Raw genomic sequence first — 19188 nt, forward strand, 5'->3', positions numbered from 1 at the left:
TTGCTTGAGAAATTGAATTATTCTAGTGAATCAAACTGAACCCATGGCAAACTAAAAATACTTAAGAAAAAGAAAAATCAAACTGATACGTGAAACTATGTTATGATAACTGGGTTAGGAGCAATTTTTATCATGAGCAAAACAGATCGAGACCCCCATGAGCACGCTATATTCAGCTCCTTACTGAGTAACTTTATTAATTAATAACCATCGAGATTTTAGTTCCGATGGTGTCCTACATAATTAAGCTAATTCAACTTAAGAAGAGTTAGGCTCAATTAACACCCATCAGCATTAATGTGGACCTATCTGGAAGAAAGATGTCTGAATTATAATGACAAATAACAGAAATTAGGATTTCATTCAGGAAAACTCAAGCGATAAAAATAACAATATTTATTAAAGCTGAGACAACAAATACTACGGTATACTTATTTTCATGACATCTTTGGCCTTTGGCCTCGTCCTTCGAGGTACCCCTCCCCATAATTTAGTTCATGGATAGTGGAGAGGCTGACTGTAGGGAAGCCATGGGCAGGGTGGGGGGGCAGGATAGCTGCACTCCCCCATTAGATAAAGCCTATAAACAGGAGGAGCCGAGAGGAGGAGGTGAACTCTGACGTACAGTGGGGACGAATGGATTGAGGTAAGATATAAAGCTGATCATGGACGTGTTGTTTATCAAATGACGAATGAGATGCTAGCCATTTGACTGACGAATGTTCTGGTAATGAGGGCACCTAATATGCTTGATCTTTAAGATTTTAATTTTACGTAAAGTGAGTTCCCTGCCTGAACCACCGCTTTGCTGACTAGATGAGACATTAGCTCGTGTATTGCTTCTTCCAAGCTACTGAACTGTAATTTAGTACAAGGGTTGCATGTTTACTAAATTATCCTTCCCTAGGAATATAGGATTTCAACTTGGTGCTCTTCCATGGCCTTCCATACTGAGGTGCAATTTCGTTTTGTAGAATTGTAAGTGGAAATTGATTTCCTAAGCCTGTTTGCAAGCTAATTCATGCTAATAAGCCAGTTTGCCCTCCTCTATATGCCAAGCCTCAGAGGCTGTAGAGGGACGACCCTTCTCCCTAGAGATGGGGTGCTGTGACTAAAGCCATGATTAATTAGTGACTGAAGAAGAAATTAATCCCAACATTCGAAATGTTCTCATTCAGTCAATCAACCTGGGTCCTGTCTGTCAATCAACTAGGGTTCTGTCTGTCAATCAACTCGGGTTCTGTCTGTCAATCCCTCATCGTTTAGAATCTTGCATTTAAAACAGCTCTAAAGATCTTTTGTTGCAAAATGGCTGTTCTAAGGTGATGGTTAGATGATGGAGTAGTAGGGCAGCAGTGTGGAGTAGTGGTTAGGGCTCTGGACTCTTGACCGGAAGGTTGTGGGTTCAATCCCAGGTGGGGGACACTGCTGCTGTACCCTTGAGCAAGGTACTTTACCTAGATTGCGCCAGTAAAAACACAACTGTATAAATGGGTAACTGTATGAAAATATAATGTCATTGTATGTAAAAAAAAAAAAAAAAAAAAAAAAAAGTGATATCTTGTAAGTCGCCCTGGATAATGGCGTCTGCTAAGAAATAAATAATAATAATGACAACTTCTCAATTACGTTATCATCATTATTTTGTATAAGATTTTAATGAATAAGCAAACAAGTAAAGAATACAACTTGCGTACAGTGGATTGATATCTGATATACTTTTAAAAAATGCAAAGGCAATTTTTTTTGTTTTGGGGTTTTGGTGATGGTAAAGGGCACTAAGACAGAATAGTAAAACTCCTCTGGAAATAATGCACTGTTTAGCACACCCACCCCTGCTCAAAGGAACAATAACATGGTTTATAGACACACAATTAGAAGATGTATCTATTATCCCAGGTTAGTCCACAGTGTGAACTCAGTTACTATATAAGAACATAAGAAAGTTTACAAGCGAGAGGAGGCCATTCAGCCCATCTTGCTCGTATAGTTGTTAGTAGCTTATTGATCCCAGAATCTCATCAAGCAGCTTCTTGAAGGATCCCAGGGTGTCAGCTTCAACAACATTACAGCAGTGATGGGTCACACATTGATGCAGAGCATCCACAGCCTTTGTAAATCGCATTAATCATTACAACACATTATCTCAGGTCAGACAAAAGCAATCAGAAGCACTGATTATGGGCTTTTAAGAGAGCTTGATGGTTAATATACAGAATGCATCTTTATGAAGGCATTGGCTGAAACCTTTATTGACATGTTATAGGTTTTCTCATTGCTCTAGTCTATTTGTACACTATAAACGTAGAAAGAAAGGCAATTTCAAACTTGTTATTTAATGTAGCCCAGTGATGGAAATAAAACTCCTATTGCTTAGCAGTTTTACCCATGCCAGATATTAATACGAGCTTGATTAGCCACAGTGTATAGCTCAGTGTGTCTTATTAAACTCAGGATTGGATCAAACTGCTTTGCAAAGGGAATCTTGTTTCCATCTCTGTAGCCTCAGTTTGCTGTACCAGAAATGAGTTTTTTAAATGCAAACATGCGTCTATTCACCTTCTTGACTTCGTACTTGATGGCCAGTTTGACTCGACTAAGGGAAGCCCTGTGGTGCGGCCCTTCGTCCTGTTCAGCGTCCACATCTCCGTTCAGTATGGCTTCGACCTCTTCAGTATCTCGGCACAAATCAAGAACACCCACTACAAAGTCCTTACATTGCATCGAGAGCTTGCGATAGTCATTCTGAATGAGAGGGAGAAGCATTGGTAAAAGCTGATGACAGGCAATGTTCTAAGGCACACTACTGGGAAGTGCTTGCAGGGCAGTAACAAAGAGATTAATTGGCTATGCATCTCTATTCACAGGGCTATTTATATGGTAATAACATTTCCTCATCATTACATTTGTTGTGCTGGTCTTCTTTTATATACGGTAACTAAAGCAGCAAGGAAATTGATTCATTATTCCCTTTTGAAAAGGAAAGAATAATGTTTCCGATCTCAAAGTGTGAGAGAAAACAGTAGCTATATTGCCTATTTCGTGCTTTAGTACTGTAGTATTATACTTTGGTTAACATTTCCCATTTACCTTTCTTTTTATTTGAGAAATAATTTTTCTCTTTTGTATAGCTTTGTATAGTATAACTTAATTAATGACATTCCCTCTCTTTTCTGCGGTACAACCCTGGATATACATGTAAACACAGTATAGTTACACGTCACTCTGACACTGCGTTTGTGGGAAAAAAAACTACTTTCAATGCAATGCATCAAAACTTGGTCGAAGGAGGCAATACTAAACTATCCAGATGTTTTCACCACCATGGTTATAGAGGATGATGAACCCTTAATATAGGCTTCATTGTAGGACATCAACTAAAATTAGATTACTGAATTTATTCTCACATGTATTGCATATATATTGTTTGTACAGCATGGGGTTTGTAATGGCCTGTTGATTTGTTCAAGTTGATTGGCAATAGTCTTTTTTTAATTTGATAGCTATTATTACAGGGATAGAATCCAAAGCTGTAGGAAAACAAATAGTGATTTTTCATGCTACAGGAAAATCCCTTCAGTTGTGCAGAAATGGCTGTGGCTTTGGGCATTGCATCACACTCTGCATGACTTTTATAACCCAAAGCAACAGTTTGCTTCAAATACTCTCTAAAGCAGGCAGTATAAGATATATCCAGGACCAGAATCTCTTGCAATCACCATTTCCAATTAACAGCAGTATTCTGTTGTCATTCTAGCTAGTTTAACCCCAGAACACATTTATAACCCTTCACTGCTAAGATGTTTGTGATTAACAGACAAGATGATACACAGTCTCTTCCTGACAGGTCTACTTTAACCCAGAGAGCAGAGCAAACTGAAGACAGAGCTGTACAAACACAAGATGAATGAAGCTTGGGCAATCTCAGCGTTTGAAAATTGGGGGATTATTGGACTTGGTTATATTAAATAAGCTGTTGAAGTGCTCTCTATAAATAGGGCTGATTACAAGGTAGCCTGCGCTATTAATAATCTGGGGGGACTCTCCAGTGTATTGTACCTTTTGCATTCTTTAATTCTCTGGTCTTTTTCCATTCCACCAAAGATTCCACCTGTGCTATTGACCCGGGGCCCACTAGAACTGTTAAACTTTGTGCTGATACTCTGTCCCCTTCCATGACTAATATAATTAATCTGTCTCTTCTCAAAGGCTTTGTCCCTATTGCACTAAAACAAGCCATTGCTAAACCAATTCTTAAAAAAACTTCGCTGGATCCGGCAGATCTTTTGGTGATTTCACTGTTGGCGTCTTTTCGGTTGTCCGCAGTTTAGCTGTCCAGCTAGACCCTAAGTTGTCATTTGAAAACCATATTTCTACTGTCGTTTTCTGTCGCCCAGGGATGCAGATATCCTCATGCATGCCTTTCTAACCTCTCGATTGGATTACTGCAATGCTCTTTTTGCTGGACTTCCTACTCGTTCTCTGAATTGTCTTCAGATGGTGCAAAATGCAGCGAAACGGGTCTTGATAGGCACTAGGCAGACAGAACATATCACCCCGGTCCTTATGAGCCTGGATTGGCTTGCTGTTCATTCTCGTGTTGCCTTCAAGATTCTGTTGCTGACATACAAGGCTTTGCATGGTCAGGGTCCTAGTTACATTATGGACCTTCTCAGCCCTTACATCCCTGGATGACAGCTTAGATAGTCAAACTCTGGACTTCTAAAGCCTTTGGTTCCATGATGTGTTCCTCTTAGTGGGTGTAGTTTTAGCTGTGCTGCCCCTTCTCTCTGGACCTCTCTGCCCGGCTGCATTCAGGACTCCACGTCAGCGATGAATTTTAAATCCACACATTTGTTCTCGGCAGCTTTTTTACAGCGATCTTGTGAACTTGTTCTTAAAACGTTGCAATTACTGTTTTTATGATCTTAGGAATTGGTTTTTATTTGTATTTTACCTGTTTTGAATGTATTTTTGAATTGACTGTTATTGTTTTCTTTATTTTATTATTATTGTTATTACTATGCTCCTGATTTTGTTTTTTCATATTGTGCAGCACCCTGAGACACCTTGGTGTGAAGGGTGCTATATCAAATTAAACAGGGAGCCAGTTTTGGGAAAGGTGTGGAAGAGGGACCTCTGTTTGTTAGCAGAGTAGCATGAGCCGTCTTCATGACACTTTTTGTTTGTAGTTTTTGTACACTGTTTATTTTGCCTTTTACACCGGGCCGTATGCCCCACATGAGCTACCATAGCTGGTAGCGTCACGTGGGGTTCCTGTATGTCTGTCTGTACGTCTATGTAAATAAACCTGCACGCCTGAAGGGCGTGTCAATCCCAAACTTCCAGTCTCGCTCTCCTGTCAATCACGCAGCGATCACCCATCCACGTCATCTCTTTAGTTCCTTCAGTTGTGCAGAAGAGTCCCGTTACAGGGACGAACACATAATGCCAGGTTAGGACTCCCACTCCCACTTACAGCCACCAACCACTAGAGCAAAGTTCCTTCGCACTGTCTCTACTTTGCATCAATTTCAGTTTGTGTTGCACTGTGAGCACGCAGGGTGCTAATTATGCAAATGTTCTTACTAAATGTTACTAATATGTTAATGATGCATGGGGTGCAAACCAGAATGCATTTGTGCCCTGGGTGTTTAAAGCAAGACTGGTGTCCCCAGTGAAAGAAAATGTATTTAAAGAAAGTAAAGGGTTAGTGTTGAAGTCCAGTTCCTGATAGATGCTGTTCAGGAGGACTGAAGAGCAACTGGCAACCTCCACTGCTGCTGTACAAGCTACTGAACCCGGGAGGGAAGAGCCCATCCTGGGAAGTTGCCATGTGGCATTGTTGGGTGCCTGACCAGTAGAGGTCATTGAAGCACAATGAGGCAAACCTTTCCCTGCCAACTGCCCTCCTGACCCACCCAGGAATTTAAAAGCTAATCAAGATTGTCAGCTTGCCGTGAGTGGGATTCGAGCATCATGTTTTTCAAAGGACAATGCTTTCACTAGGAGAGTCACTGGAAACGTTAATTATCTGAGTGTGGTTGGGTATTTCAAGGTAGAAGTGCATCAGTCAATGAAATGTTGCAGTGTTTGGTTGTTAAACTGTTAATCTCATTGTTCTGGCTTTTTACCTTCTCACAATGTATTTATCAACAAAACCATCAAAACAATATAAAAATTAAAAATAAATCAGTCTGTGGCAGAGTGCCCCGCCCCTGTGCGTATTTTGTGTTTTATGTTCTATGTGGTGTGTTATTGTTGGTGTGGATATAGTGGGGTATATATTGGGCTATGTAGCACGAGTGATTTAAAATATATAGTTGTATTAAGACATGATTTCTAAAGTGCAGTCATTTCCAAAGTGCAGTCATTTCCAAAGTGCAGTCATTTCTGAATTGCATGTTTTTGCCTGGGAATGTTTAGCTCTCAAACTGAATCATCTTGAAACTGTTCTTTGCCAAGAAAAGAAGGCCAACCTTAGCACACTCAAGGTCAGAAACTTCCATCAGAACAGTGCCCTGATTAAAACAGCACACCCAAGGTCAGAAACTTCCATCAGAACAGTGCCCTGATTAAAACAGCACACCCAAGGTCAGAAACTTCCATCAGAACAGTGCCCTGATTAAAACAGCACACCCAAGGTCAGAAACTTCCATCAGAACAGTGCCCTGATTAAAACAGCACACCCAAGGTCAGAAACCTCCATCAGAACAGTGCCCTGATTAAAACAGCACACCCAAGGTCAGAAACGTCCATCAGAACAGTGCCCTGATTAAAACAGCACACCCAAGGTCAGAAACTTCCATCAGAACAGTGCCCTGATTAAAACAGCACACCCAAGGTCAGAAACTTCCATCAGAACAGTGCCCTGATTAAAACAGCACACCCAAGGTCAGAAACTTCCATCAGAACAGTGCCCTGATTAAAACAGCACACCCAAGGTCAGAAACTTCCATCAGAACAGTGCCCTGATTAAAACAGCACACCCAAGGTCAGAAACTTCCATCAGAACAGTGCCCTGATTAAAACAGCACACCCAAGGTCAGAAACTTCCATCAGAACAGTGCCCTGATTAAAACAGCACACCCAAGGTCAGAAACTTCCATCAGAACAGTGCCCTGTTTTACTGCTGATACACATTGCTGAGGAGTAGCTAAAAGTTTGAAGAGTTGTACCACTGCAGATCCAAAGAATGACACAATGGTAAGGCTACAGAGATCTACTGTAATAAAGTCTGCTTGCCAAGCTGTGAGATAAAAACATGGTTTTCAATTCATTTTCCAAATATGTTATGAATTAAGATTTAAAAAACAAAACAAAATATATTTTTACGGAATAATTTGGAAACTAGAAAAAATAACATATTTACATTATTATTTAACCATTTGGTCATGTTATTATGGTAAAATACCTTTTCATTCCATATCTTTATTACAAAAATCGACTAGCATGCCTTAACTAGCCCAATTGGTCAGGTATGGCTAAATTACATGTCAATCAATGGCTATGTGATCACTCCTGAGAATTGAGACACTTATTCTATGTCTGCAGCCCAAGCTGAATACAGAAATGAGATGTTTTGTTTGACTGAATAGTGAAATGCTCCACCTGTCAGGAGGAAAGACACCAGCATGTTGAGGTCATCTCTTATTTCAAAATCAAAACCCTTTGCAGACTTCCTTCCAGGTAATCACAGGCCAGGTCTTTAAACGGCAGACCCAGAGCAGGCCGTTCTAAAGTGGCTACTGCAGTGGCATGGAGAGGGATACAGTGCACCCAACTGCAAGTCATTCATGGATCCCTTACAGTTAAGAGTCCTTATGTCCATGTAACGGCATGGAGAGGGATACAGTGCACCCATCTGCAAGTCATTCATGGATCCCTTACAGTTAAGAGTCCTTATGTCCATGTAACGGCATGGAGAGGGATACAGTGCACCCATCTGCAAGTCATTCATGGATCCCTTACAGTTAAGAGTCCTTCTATCCATGGTTGTGACTTTAATACATGTTAAAGCCACCACATTGAAACAGGGGTAGTGCAATCTGTAAATCAATTCTTTCCAGGAATTTATATTGGGACATACTGGCCATGCAAGCCCCAACAACACTAATGAATCAGTGCTCTGTAATAAAATACTCACCGTCCTCTGTTCTACAGAGGTATCAGCGATGAGCTTAAAACAAACATAAAAAACAGACATGTACTAATAAAGCTTCTTACAAAGTCATGTCTCTTACCGATAAGCAGAAATGTGTTGAAGATAAACCTACAGTATGCATGTTGTAAACAGCAAGTTGCTGTGTTAATGAAGTAAAGGCATTGTGAGCATTAGGTTAATTAGATCTCTGACTGCAATATATCATTTCGGTCAAAAAAAGACAGAACAGGAGCCATATGGAGTTCCATAAAACATGAAACAGATAGAAACAGACAGGACAAGAGCCATCCAGAGTTCCATAGAACATGACACAGATAGAAACAGACAGGACAAGAGCCATCCAGAGTTCCATAGAACATGACACAGATAGAAACAGACAGGACAAGAGCCATCCAGAGTTCCATAGAACATGACACAGATAGAAACAGACAGGACAAGAGCCATCCAGAGTTCCATAGAACATGACACAGATAGAAACAGACAGGACAAGAGCCATCCAGAGTTCCATAGAACATGACACAGATAGAAACAGACAGGACAAGAGCCATCCAGAGTTCCATAGAACATGACACAGATAGAAACAGACAGGACAAGAGCCATCCAGAGTTCCATAGAACATGACACAGACTTCCCAGCTTCACTAGGACCAGCCCCCATCTCTAACCTATCCAGGACATTCTCCTCAAGGGCCCGCTCTGATTGCCTTCTCAACATCGGATACAGACTGCTGTAACAACCTACAGCGTGAATGCACTTCTATCATTACAAATACACAGGACAAAACATCACTGGACAAAACTAAACACATATTCAACATACAGGTGGCTGTGAGATAAGCCACAAGAACACGCAATATGAAATATGCATCAAAAATGCATGAAATATGACTGTATCACAGCGGCTAAAAGTACTAAGTAAAAAAAATACAAACAGGTGGCAATGTAATGAAAAAGGTAAAGTGTGCCATCCCAGTCCCCCCTCTCAGCCTTTACAATCTAAATGCCTGAGTCTGAAGAGGACTTTGGAGCTTTCATTTGAAGACAAGAGAGAGCTGTCAGGAAGGAAAGAGGCTGAAATCTGCTGGAAGGAAGTTTAGCATAACCCACTCTGTGTAATGAATGTAGTCTTTGTCATGTGGCTTCTGTGACCCTTAACCCAAAGAATGTCTTACACAATTGAATTCAGTTATGTATTTAAAAATATTTACCAGGGAGAAGCAATTGAGCTGCACCGTCTCTTTTTTTTTGTTGTCCTGGTGGCGACAGCAGCACATATAGTTTGCAAATACATTACATGACATAAAACAATATGTTATTAAAAACATGTGCAAAAATAAAACAAACCATAATTACAGGGGATCCCCCAATGCACTTTATAACTGTATAACCAGATTATTCAGATATATCTCTAAATGTAATAATAATAATAATAATAATAATAATAATAATAATAATAATAATAATAATAATAATCTTTGTTGGCATTCATAATAAATTACAATGTAAGTACAATCAAACATAATATTAAATAATAAAAATAAAAACAACAATGATAACAGTAAAACATAAATAACTAAATAACATATATATATATATATATATATATATATATATATATATATATATATATATATATATATATATAACGTGAAATGCCATAAACACTTTACCTTAAATTCTTTTTCAATGTTGGCTAACTTGGCCAGCTCATTGCTAAGTTCTAAAGCAGTGAGGACTGGGTCTTCGCTAGACAGAGACAGATAAGCAGGACTTGCTAATCCTTTGTAGGCATTTATTCGTGAGCGGGAATGGCTGAAAGCGTCAATCCTCTGCTTTTCCATGCATTCATTGCACTTGCAGAAATAATCATGGGGTTTCTCGATGCGAGCGCCTTTCATGAGCAGCATGTGAACGACCTCGTACTTCTGGCAGTGGGCGGCTAGGATGATGGGGGTGATGTCAGGAGAGAACCTTGTGCCGTCTTCGTCGTACGAATACAAATCATCATCCTGCAGCTCACAAGGGCTGAGAGTCAACCGTTTACTCGTCACAAATGCCGGGTGGTTCAATATGGCTTCCACAATCCGTATGTAACCCTTGCTGATAGCAAGCAGCAGAGCGTCACCGATGCGGGCCAGGTTGTCCTTTTTCAAGAGCAGCTCCGTCACTTCCAAATGTTCATTTCCCACTGCGAGCTGCAGGCTGGTTTGGCCCATGTAGTCGACGCAGTTGACATTTAAAGTCCTGGATTCCTCAAGCATCTTGCGCACCACAGGAATGTTTCCATACTCTGCGGCGTCCAAAAACCTCTCCTCTTCTGCCGTCAGGCTGGTGCCCCTGTTGTTAAACATGAACGCCGGGCCTCGGACAGCTGGCCGTCTTCCCTTCTCTCTCATCATGGTGAGTCTCCGTTGTGTGGGATTATCGCTCTCTTGCCTGGAAAGGAAGGACGAGAGACGATTAGTGGAGTGAGCCTGTCAGTTTCTGTCAAAATAAAAAAGTAATTGCAACAACAAAATATATAGAAAAGGCATTCATTAAGTAAAAAAGATGTTTCATACAAGTCTTGTATTCCTTTTCACTCTCACCACACGTATTTCTTGAGGTAGACCTGAATGTTTTTTAAGCCATTTTCTTTTACCACTGTGTTTATGTTCCATTTCTCATCTCTGCAGGACCAGTGACGAGGTACTGCTGAGCTGTCCCATAGCTTGCAGACAGTTAAACAGTGCTATCCTGTGCTCTACCATGTCAAATCAGCTTTACTCTATTAAGTTAGTTCAGTATAACCAAGTGGGTTGTCAGTCCTCTTTTAGCTTTCATCTAACGACTTTAAAAATGCATGCAAAAGCAAACATTATTAAAACAATTAAGTTGGAATATAATTTAAGAGGGCTGGCAACAGTGGGTGATGCAGGGGGCTAATTCAATAGCTTTTCGTGCCTCATCATCACTGGAGACAGGTCCACATCACAAAACCACTACTTATATATAACAACACTCCACTCCAGGTACATTAGCCGTAGTAAAGGGTTAGCATGGTAGGTCATGGTAAAAGAATAGCACAGCATTGTGAAAGCACAGGAACAGGAATTGATGGTAAGTCAATATAAATATTGTAGGGAAGGGAAAGCAGGGTGTAGGTGATACAACATGACAAACCACGGCAAAGCACAGTGAAGGTACAGTCTACTACAGGGTTACACATGACTGCACTGCTGCACTGCAAAATGAGTCATGCTAAAATGTGTTCAAGGGATGTTTTAAAGCATAGCAAATTACTTTTCCCCACACAGGGAAAGAATGATTAAAACATGTGATGTGAGCCTGATAATGTGATGCAGAGAAGTACATTTGTCACGCAGTACAATATACAGTAATATACAAATCAGTTTTCATTCCGACATTTTTCTTGACAGCAGATTTGGGAATAACAAATACATTCCACTGTTCTGTGGCACCTTACACAAGCCCAAAACTTAATTCATATGCCAGCAACATGATTTACAGTGTATATATCCTGCAACATAAAAAATAAAAACATTAAAGCAGCGCTGGTACAAATTCCAATATATATATATATATATATTTGCATGTTCCATAGGCATTGGTTTTGTACAATAACTTCCAACATTATGTTTAAACGACAAAGTGCAAAAGTTTTATTCGCTTCCCCATTTACGCGTTTTACTGTTTGACGGGCAGTCCACAGGACACAGTGCCCCAACAGACCACAGCGCTCTTTGGAAAAGTGTCACTTTGACATAATTCAACGACTGCATAAACTAAAGTGAGCTGCTTTTTCTTAAGACCTTATTTTGTAATAAAGTAACCACGTGGTGGCGCTTATTTACTAAGAAAACGCGAGCAAGGTAGCCTATATTCGGTTGACATTTCAAACCGAGAATAAAACATCGTTGGACAATCGTTTTTATTTTATTTTCTGTCTTACATTGTTACTGAACGTATCTCGCATATATATTTTAAATGTGCATATTAGTATAACGAATATATTCCATCGTTAGGCCTATATAGGAGGAACAAAGAAAATAAAACTATATATATATATATATATATATATATATATATATATATATATATATATATATATATATATATATAGACACACACACACACACACTATACACACACACACGCGCGCGCACACACATCATTCACTTTGTATCAGTTTAGAAACGTTATTTTATACAGCCTATATTCGACAATGCTGAATTTAAAGTTAAGCAGAGTTCTATAATTCAAAATGTGATGTATTGTGGAGCCAGTCTGGACTTCATGCACCAACTTTTGAATGGCTTCTTTCATACATTTTCTTCCTGTTTCTACCAGCACACGTTAAGTTCGTAGCTTAAATGAATGTGTACGGGACAATCCCCTCCAATACAGTACAGTGGAAACAGCAAGGACAATCTATAGCAGCTTACTTACATTGTGCAATGATAGTAGTTGGATGAATCGCTAACGGTTTTCACTGATCTCAAATACTGTGAATCCAGACCCCCGTTCCTCTCTTTCCAGTCCTGCTCATTGTCCTGCTCAGAGAAAGACACTCTCTTCTGGTACTTCCTGCCTTTCGCTGACATGATTCGGGCAGCTGCCACCCAGCTCTCAATATAAACAGCGAGGTCTAAATGATGTACGCGTCACCAAGCACGGAGATCTGGCTGGACGTGTCCTCCCCGACGGTGAACGGTGGGGTGGTTGTTGGTGATGCTCATGCAGCTCAGTAGTTTGAATAAGTGAAGCTGCAGGGGGTAGGATGACCAACCCAGACTCGTCAAGTAGACTACAGGACATCATCATCATCACCAGAGCCAGTGAGCTAGTGAGCTAACTCACAGAGGATCAACCTCTCTCAGCTAATCAGATACAGAGACGCTGATGCACAGGAAAATGATGGCAATTTATAAAAAAAATAGTTCTGCCATTCGATTAGTTTGCAATACATCCCGTTCACTATGCTGACTCATATGTAGCAATGTATCATTTTTCATATATGAGACCACAGTAAATCCAGAAGGAAGGGCAAATGAAAGATATGCCAATCATTGCATGCAGATCATTCTGCTAATGCTGACTGGTGTCAAACATGTATCATTTTTTAAAGAAACTCTTCCTCTGGAAAAATTTCTTTCAAGAATTACAAACATGGTTACCTTGGAAATAGCATGTTTTAAAAAGAGGTCATTTCAACAAACCTTATTTTGTTATAAAATATGTAACAGGGATACACTGAATGCTAATTGTTCTGTACGAATGTGTGAACCACATTATCTTATAATATTAAATATGTCTTTGAAAATAGAACCATAAGAAAAGGACTAGTAGCATTGGTTCCATGTTCAGTTGACTGAGTTGGAAAACAAGCACACACCTACACTGCACACTGTTACACCCAATCAGCTTTGAGCAGCATGCTTGCCTAAACTGATGGTAGGAAAGGGGCTGGACAAGCAAACATTACTCAGGTTAACAGGAGGTCACAATGAGACTGCAGTGGTGCATACAAAACAAAACATCAGCAACACTGAAAACAATGGTACACATTTAAATTGATCTGATCCTCAGTACTATCCAGACAAGATGCCAGCTCCCAAGAGAAAGACAACTACAAACCTCAAAGTAATTTACTTTTTGATAGTATCTAATATCTGGTGAGGTGAGCAATGCAAAAAAAACAAATACAAATAAAAAAAACAATAGCCATTCCAAATGAGATCCCCTATATATAAAGCTGTAGTATGCTTATCGACATAATGAATGCTAAATAAAACATGACCTTTCAAGTATCCTTTATATAAGGCTGCAATAAACAGAATCAATGATAACCTTCAAACGGCAGACTGCCAAAGGTTTGACATGCCTTCTTTAAGCAATGTGGTTCTCCCTCCCAGCAATACAAAATTAACAAACAGAATTTTTAAATGTGCAATGAGTCACCATCCAACATGTCATTTTGTAATTATGAACTATTTAAAACAAACAACTACACAATATACTGTGGCAGGGCAGATCCCTGCCTGGAGAAAATGTGTTGGTGGTTGGCAGAGATAGGGTTAATTTCTCTCCGTGCTAGATAAATGTGTCTGTGACTGTGTTTGACTCATATGTAGCAATGTATCATTTTTCATATGTGAGACCACAGTAAATCCAGAATGAAGGGCAAATGAAAGATATGCAATCATTGCATGCAGATCTGTCAGTGTGAAAAGAGAGGCTGTCAGTGTGGAGGCAAGAGGCTGTCAGTGTGGAGGCAAGAGGCTGTCAGTAACTACCTGCAAACACAAGGCAGCCCCTTTGAAGGGGAATGGCACTTTTTAAAACGTGTTTATTACATTCTATGCGAGTGTTCCTCTTCTGTTGAAGGTAATACAACAGTTAGGAAAGGAGTGAAATGGTACGTATGCTGATAAGACCAGACTTTGTTGAGGTGTAGATATATCACTGTGGTCTTTTGTTTGCCATAATGTTTTAAGGCTGGTCTGCTGAATTCATCAGTTTGAGACATGGCAAAATAACTATTGATTAAACAGGGCATACAGTCAAGGAAATTTGTTTTTCTATTCATTATCAAGGTTTTCTATTCATTATTGCTGTTACCAGCAGGTTCCTTTAAGATATTTATGGAAAGCAATTGACCACATTGAACTCTGAGCACTGCCATTTCAAATGCATGCTGGCAACAAATGACAATTAGAATGTAACATCCCATTCCACCATGAGTGAGTGACTAATAAACTCACAAAGACAGGAAGGTATACCGGTAGGTACACTTCTGTGCCAGCATGTTCTCAGGGTATTCAATGTGTAAAGAAGTATCTAAGACCTACAGTAACTTAAATGACACCAATTAACACTGTCATGAGCAGAGGATCATTGTATCTCCTACTGAGTTGATGAGAAAATGAAGGAATTTTGAATGCTTCTCTGATTTCCAAGGCTTAAACAAAGTCGTCCTCTTAAGTTGTCGTGGGCTAGTGAAGACCCCAGAGCAGTACCCTACTCAGCTAAGTCCAGACAGTTGTCATGCTGATGTGCTAGGGAGACTGCACTGTGGTTAATCCCTGGAGCCATCATTGCAGCTTTATCCCGCGTCCCGAGTCCCGAGTTCTGTCCCGCTTCCCGCATCCCGAGTCCCGTCCTCGAGTCCTGAGCCTCGTCCCGAGTCCAGAGTCCAGAGTCCAGAGTCCAGAGTCCAGAGTCCAGTCCTACACCTCTGCCTGTCAGAGACAATAGACAATTAAAAGGGAATGTAAAACAGTTATGGCCTTGATTTATTAGAAGAATATAGTTGTGTAGCCAGCAAGCGACTTTTAAGATCCACAGATCTTACCAAATGACTCCTTAATTCCTTATACATAGCTGACCCTTCAATATATGTGTACGGTAAAGGGTATGGAATGGTATAGGAATGTAATCACAAGTGATGCTTAAGGGTTGTAAGACACAATTGAATGCAGAGCCTGAAGTGAGATGTGAAAGGTGCAAAGTATGAGCTGTTCCTTATCTAAAACCAGCCACTCATCCCCTCTCCTCTTGGCATACATACATGAATTAGCTGTTCAGGCATCATTCCTGATAATCCTATGGGAACATAAATACCTACTGTAAGAAAGTAAAACAACTCCAGAAAATTGCATTTTAAAGTACTGGCAGCAGATGTAGAAAATGGGACAACTCTATGATTCTCAAATAAATACAATGACTGTAATAGATCATATCTCCATAACATTATGGCAAAACAAACTATTGAAAATGCATGCATATTATTTTTTTACTTAATTATTTGTACCAACCGTATTTGGTATGCACAAGATATTTTACTACAATTATTAATCTAACAATACCTATGATACAATCGTAACTTGAGAATTGACTGCATTGTGTCATCATACATCACAGTTCATTTGAAATCCTAATGTGTTGTGCAAATGAGTTATGTGCAAGTTATACTGTATTGTAACGGCCAGCTGTCTTGTGGGTTCAGTGGTGAAGGAAGAGGCAGACACAGCTTAGAGTTATAGCAGATAAAACTGCTATTTATTGCTCTGCTCTTAAAGCAAATCGATCTAAACACTCACAATCAGCTCCCACTCGACTCAACCTGAACGACAAACAACATGCTCTCTTATACACCAGCATACTCCTCCCATTCCACTCTAATTGGTTGTGAACTTCACCCAACTCCTCTCCGCCCGTGATGCGCTCACTCCACAAGTTAACAAGCAACAGGATAACGGGCAAAATAGAGAGAGGCACTGAACCATCAGCCCGCTGGTAAACAGATCTACACTCATATGCAGTGCATAATGGTACAGCATTAAACATTTTCAGCGAAGGTAAACTCTCATCCCCGTCCCCAGACTAGAACACAGTTCATTTTCCGAACATCTCGCGCTGCGGCTGCCCCACCGTTACAGTATGTCAATCCACTTTCGAGTCACTTGAAATAGATTGAGCTCTCTTGAACAATTATAATGAGCTTGCAATCAAAAGGCAAGACACATTACTGATTCCTTTTGTTGTGTTCTCTATTGACACAGTATTTGTATTTGCATTTACGAAGGTCTCTGACCCAGATACTACATGTCGTATACAGACAGGCTAAAAGAATTGAATCTATTCCGTCTTGAACAAAGAAGACTACGCGGTGATCTGATTCAAGCATTCAAAATCCTAAAAGGTATTGACAATGTCGACCCAGGGGACTTTTTCGACATGAAAAAAGAAATAAGGACCAGGGGTCACAAATGGAGATTAGATAAAGGGGCATTCAGAACAGAAAATAGGAGGGACTTTTTTACACAGAGAATTGTGAGGGTCTGGAACCAACTCCCTAGTAATGTTGTTGAAGCTGACACCCTGGGATCCTTCAAGAAGCTGCTTGATGAGATTCTGGGATCAATAAGCTGATAACAACCAAATGAGCAAGATGGGCCAAATGGCCTCCTCTCGTTTGTAAACGTTCTTATGTTCTTATGTTCTTATGTTCTTATGTTCTTATGTTCTTATGTTCTTATGTTCTTATGTTCTTATGTACATCTCCCTTTTCCCTTTTTTTATTATTTTTTTAACATATATGTCTCTTCGCAGTGATCATGTCCTTGAGAGGCTGGCTGATCTGGGTGACCAGCTTCATTCAACCAGGTTGGACATCAAGGTTTGAGTAACTGTCGTCATCGTCCTTGTTATTCGTGAAGCTTTTTCAATCATGTCTGAGATGACGTCTGTTTCATCTGTTGCGGTGTCCATTTGGTGTAACAATGGTGTATGATCGTGGTTCAGGCCTTCTTGCTACACACATAGCAGGTTGTTATCCATACACCGTTTCCATGCTTGCTGTGTCTCCTGGGTGAAATACAGATGTGGCTTGGATCGGGTATCATATTGTAACGTATGTTTGTTCTGAAGTAACTTCACCATGTCTGTCATTCCTCGTGGTGTGTTAGGCTTCAGTGTTTTGACCGAAGTAGGCAGTGTGCTTCTTAACACTACCCATTAGCAGCTAGGCTGGCGAATGCTGCATCCCTGTTACTGGACTATTTCTCAAGTAGCGCCAAATGCAGAACCTGTCCAAGTCGTGATGTCTTCTTCATCATCAACCGTTTTTATTGTTCTCTCAGCCAGTCCGTTTGATTGGGGATTACCTGGTCTGGAACGCATGAAGTTTAAGACCCATGCTGCTGAAAATGTGTGTATCTCAGGGCTTGTAAAGGGTATGTGATCGCACTCTTTCTCCTTTGGGATTCCATGTCATGCAAAGACTGACTTCATCTTCATCTGCACAGAGTGTGCTGTCTTGTCTGGAAGTCTCAATACCTCTGAGTATTTAGAGTAGTAGTCGACGAAGTGAAGGTAGGTGTGCCCTTGAAAGTCGAAGATATCTGTGGCTATCTTGTGCCAAGGTAATTCTGGGATGTCATGTGGCAGTAAAGGCTATTTCTGGTTGCTGGAGAGGAGTTGCTGACAAGAATCACATCCTTCCACAAGTTGCTCTTTTTCTTTTGACATGCCTGGCCAACACGTGATCGCTTTTGCATGAGCCTTTGTCCTTTGAATGCCCTGGTGGGAGTTGTGTAGTTTCTTAAGTACTTCTCAACTGATGTCTTTTGACACTATTAGCTTGTCATCTAGCATCATTAGGTCACCCTGAATAGCAATTGAATGTCTGACCGGTCAATAAGGCTGTAGTCTGCTGTCCAGCTGCTTTCTTCTCGCTGGCCATCCATTTCTTTAAACATCTAGCTTGTAGTTTGGTCATTCATTGTCACAGTTTTCCACCTTTGTAGTATTTCTTGAGTGCTGCTGTTGGCTCCATGGCATAGACCACTCTCTCACCTGCTAGCTCATCACTGTGTGTTTGTTGAGTTTGTGCTAGTGCGATTGACGGTGTGTCTCCTATAAGCATGTCTTTGCCTGGCATGTATGAAACCTTTATGTCATACCTTTGTAGTTGCAGCATCATTCTTTGCAGTCTTGCCAAGTGACTTTGTGAGAATGGCTTCCAATGATTTGTGGTCAGACTGGACTGCAACTTGTGCATTGGTTAAACTTCTTTGTGGTGAAAACAATTGCTAGCAGCTCCTTTTCAATTCATACTGTAATTCTGTTCATGAGCATTACTGGTTTGGTTGGTGTTGCAACTTATTTGGTTGCAAGCAGGATCTTCTTTGTCTTTTTGTAAACTAAGAATAACACTATGTAACACAATTTTTGTTCCTGAGTAGTAAGTGTTATTTCCTAATTGCTTATGCCTCAAAAGTATAGAAAATGGCTATTATTCCCCACAAACTTTGCTTTTGTGACCAGGACAGTGATATTTTGAAATTTACCTATTTCCAATGAGAAAACGGACAAATTTGTGTCTTTTCGTTCACATAAAGTCAGAAAAAAACAACATACGAATCCAAATGAACATGTATTTATACTAAAGTAATACAAAAATGACTACAAAAGATTTAGAAGTGAGTAGTGTTTCGAGATTTACAATTATACTGTAAATCA

The 19188-nt window shown here is 40.1% G+C and overlaps 1 protein-coding gene across 2 annotated transcripts in view; it reads right to left on the reverse strand.

Moving 5' to 3' along the window:
* LOC117408818 (short transient receptor potential channel 3) overlaps positions 1 to 12911 on the reverse strand; it is a 34411-nt gene extending 21500 nt beyond the window's left edge. Inside the window, exons 1-4 of one of the 2 annotated variants that reach the window (XM_034014146.3) lie at positions 12613 to 12911; positions 9834 to 10599; positions 9372 to 9416; positions 2560 to 2745 (exon numbers count right to left, since the gene is read on the reverse strand). In XM_034014146.3, the coding sequence (XP_033870037.2) occupies positions 2560 to 2745; positions 9372 to 9416; positions 9834 to 10599; positions 12613 to 12767 (1152 nt within the window). In that variant the 5' untranslated portion in view covers positions 12768 to 12911. The remainder of the gene's footprint in view (positions 1 to 2559; positions 2746 to 9371; positions 9417 to 9833; positions 10600 to 12612) is intronic. The other variant, XM_034014147.3, reaches the window with a different exon arrangement.
* Positions 12912 to 19188: the final 6277 nt, after the last annotated feature.

This window comes from Acipenser ruthenus, chromosome 2 (genome assembly GCF_902713425.1).
Source record: "Acipenser ruthenus chromosome 2, fAciRut3.2 maternal haplotype, whole genome shotgun sequence".
Taxonomy (NCBI): Eukaryota; Metazoa; Chordata; class Actinopteri; order Acipenseriformes; family Acipenseridae; genus Acipenser; species Acipenser ruthenus.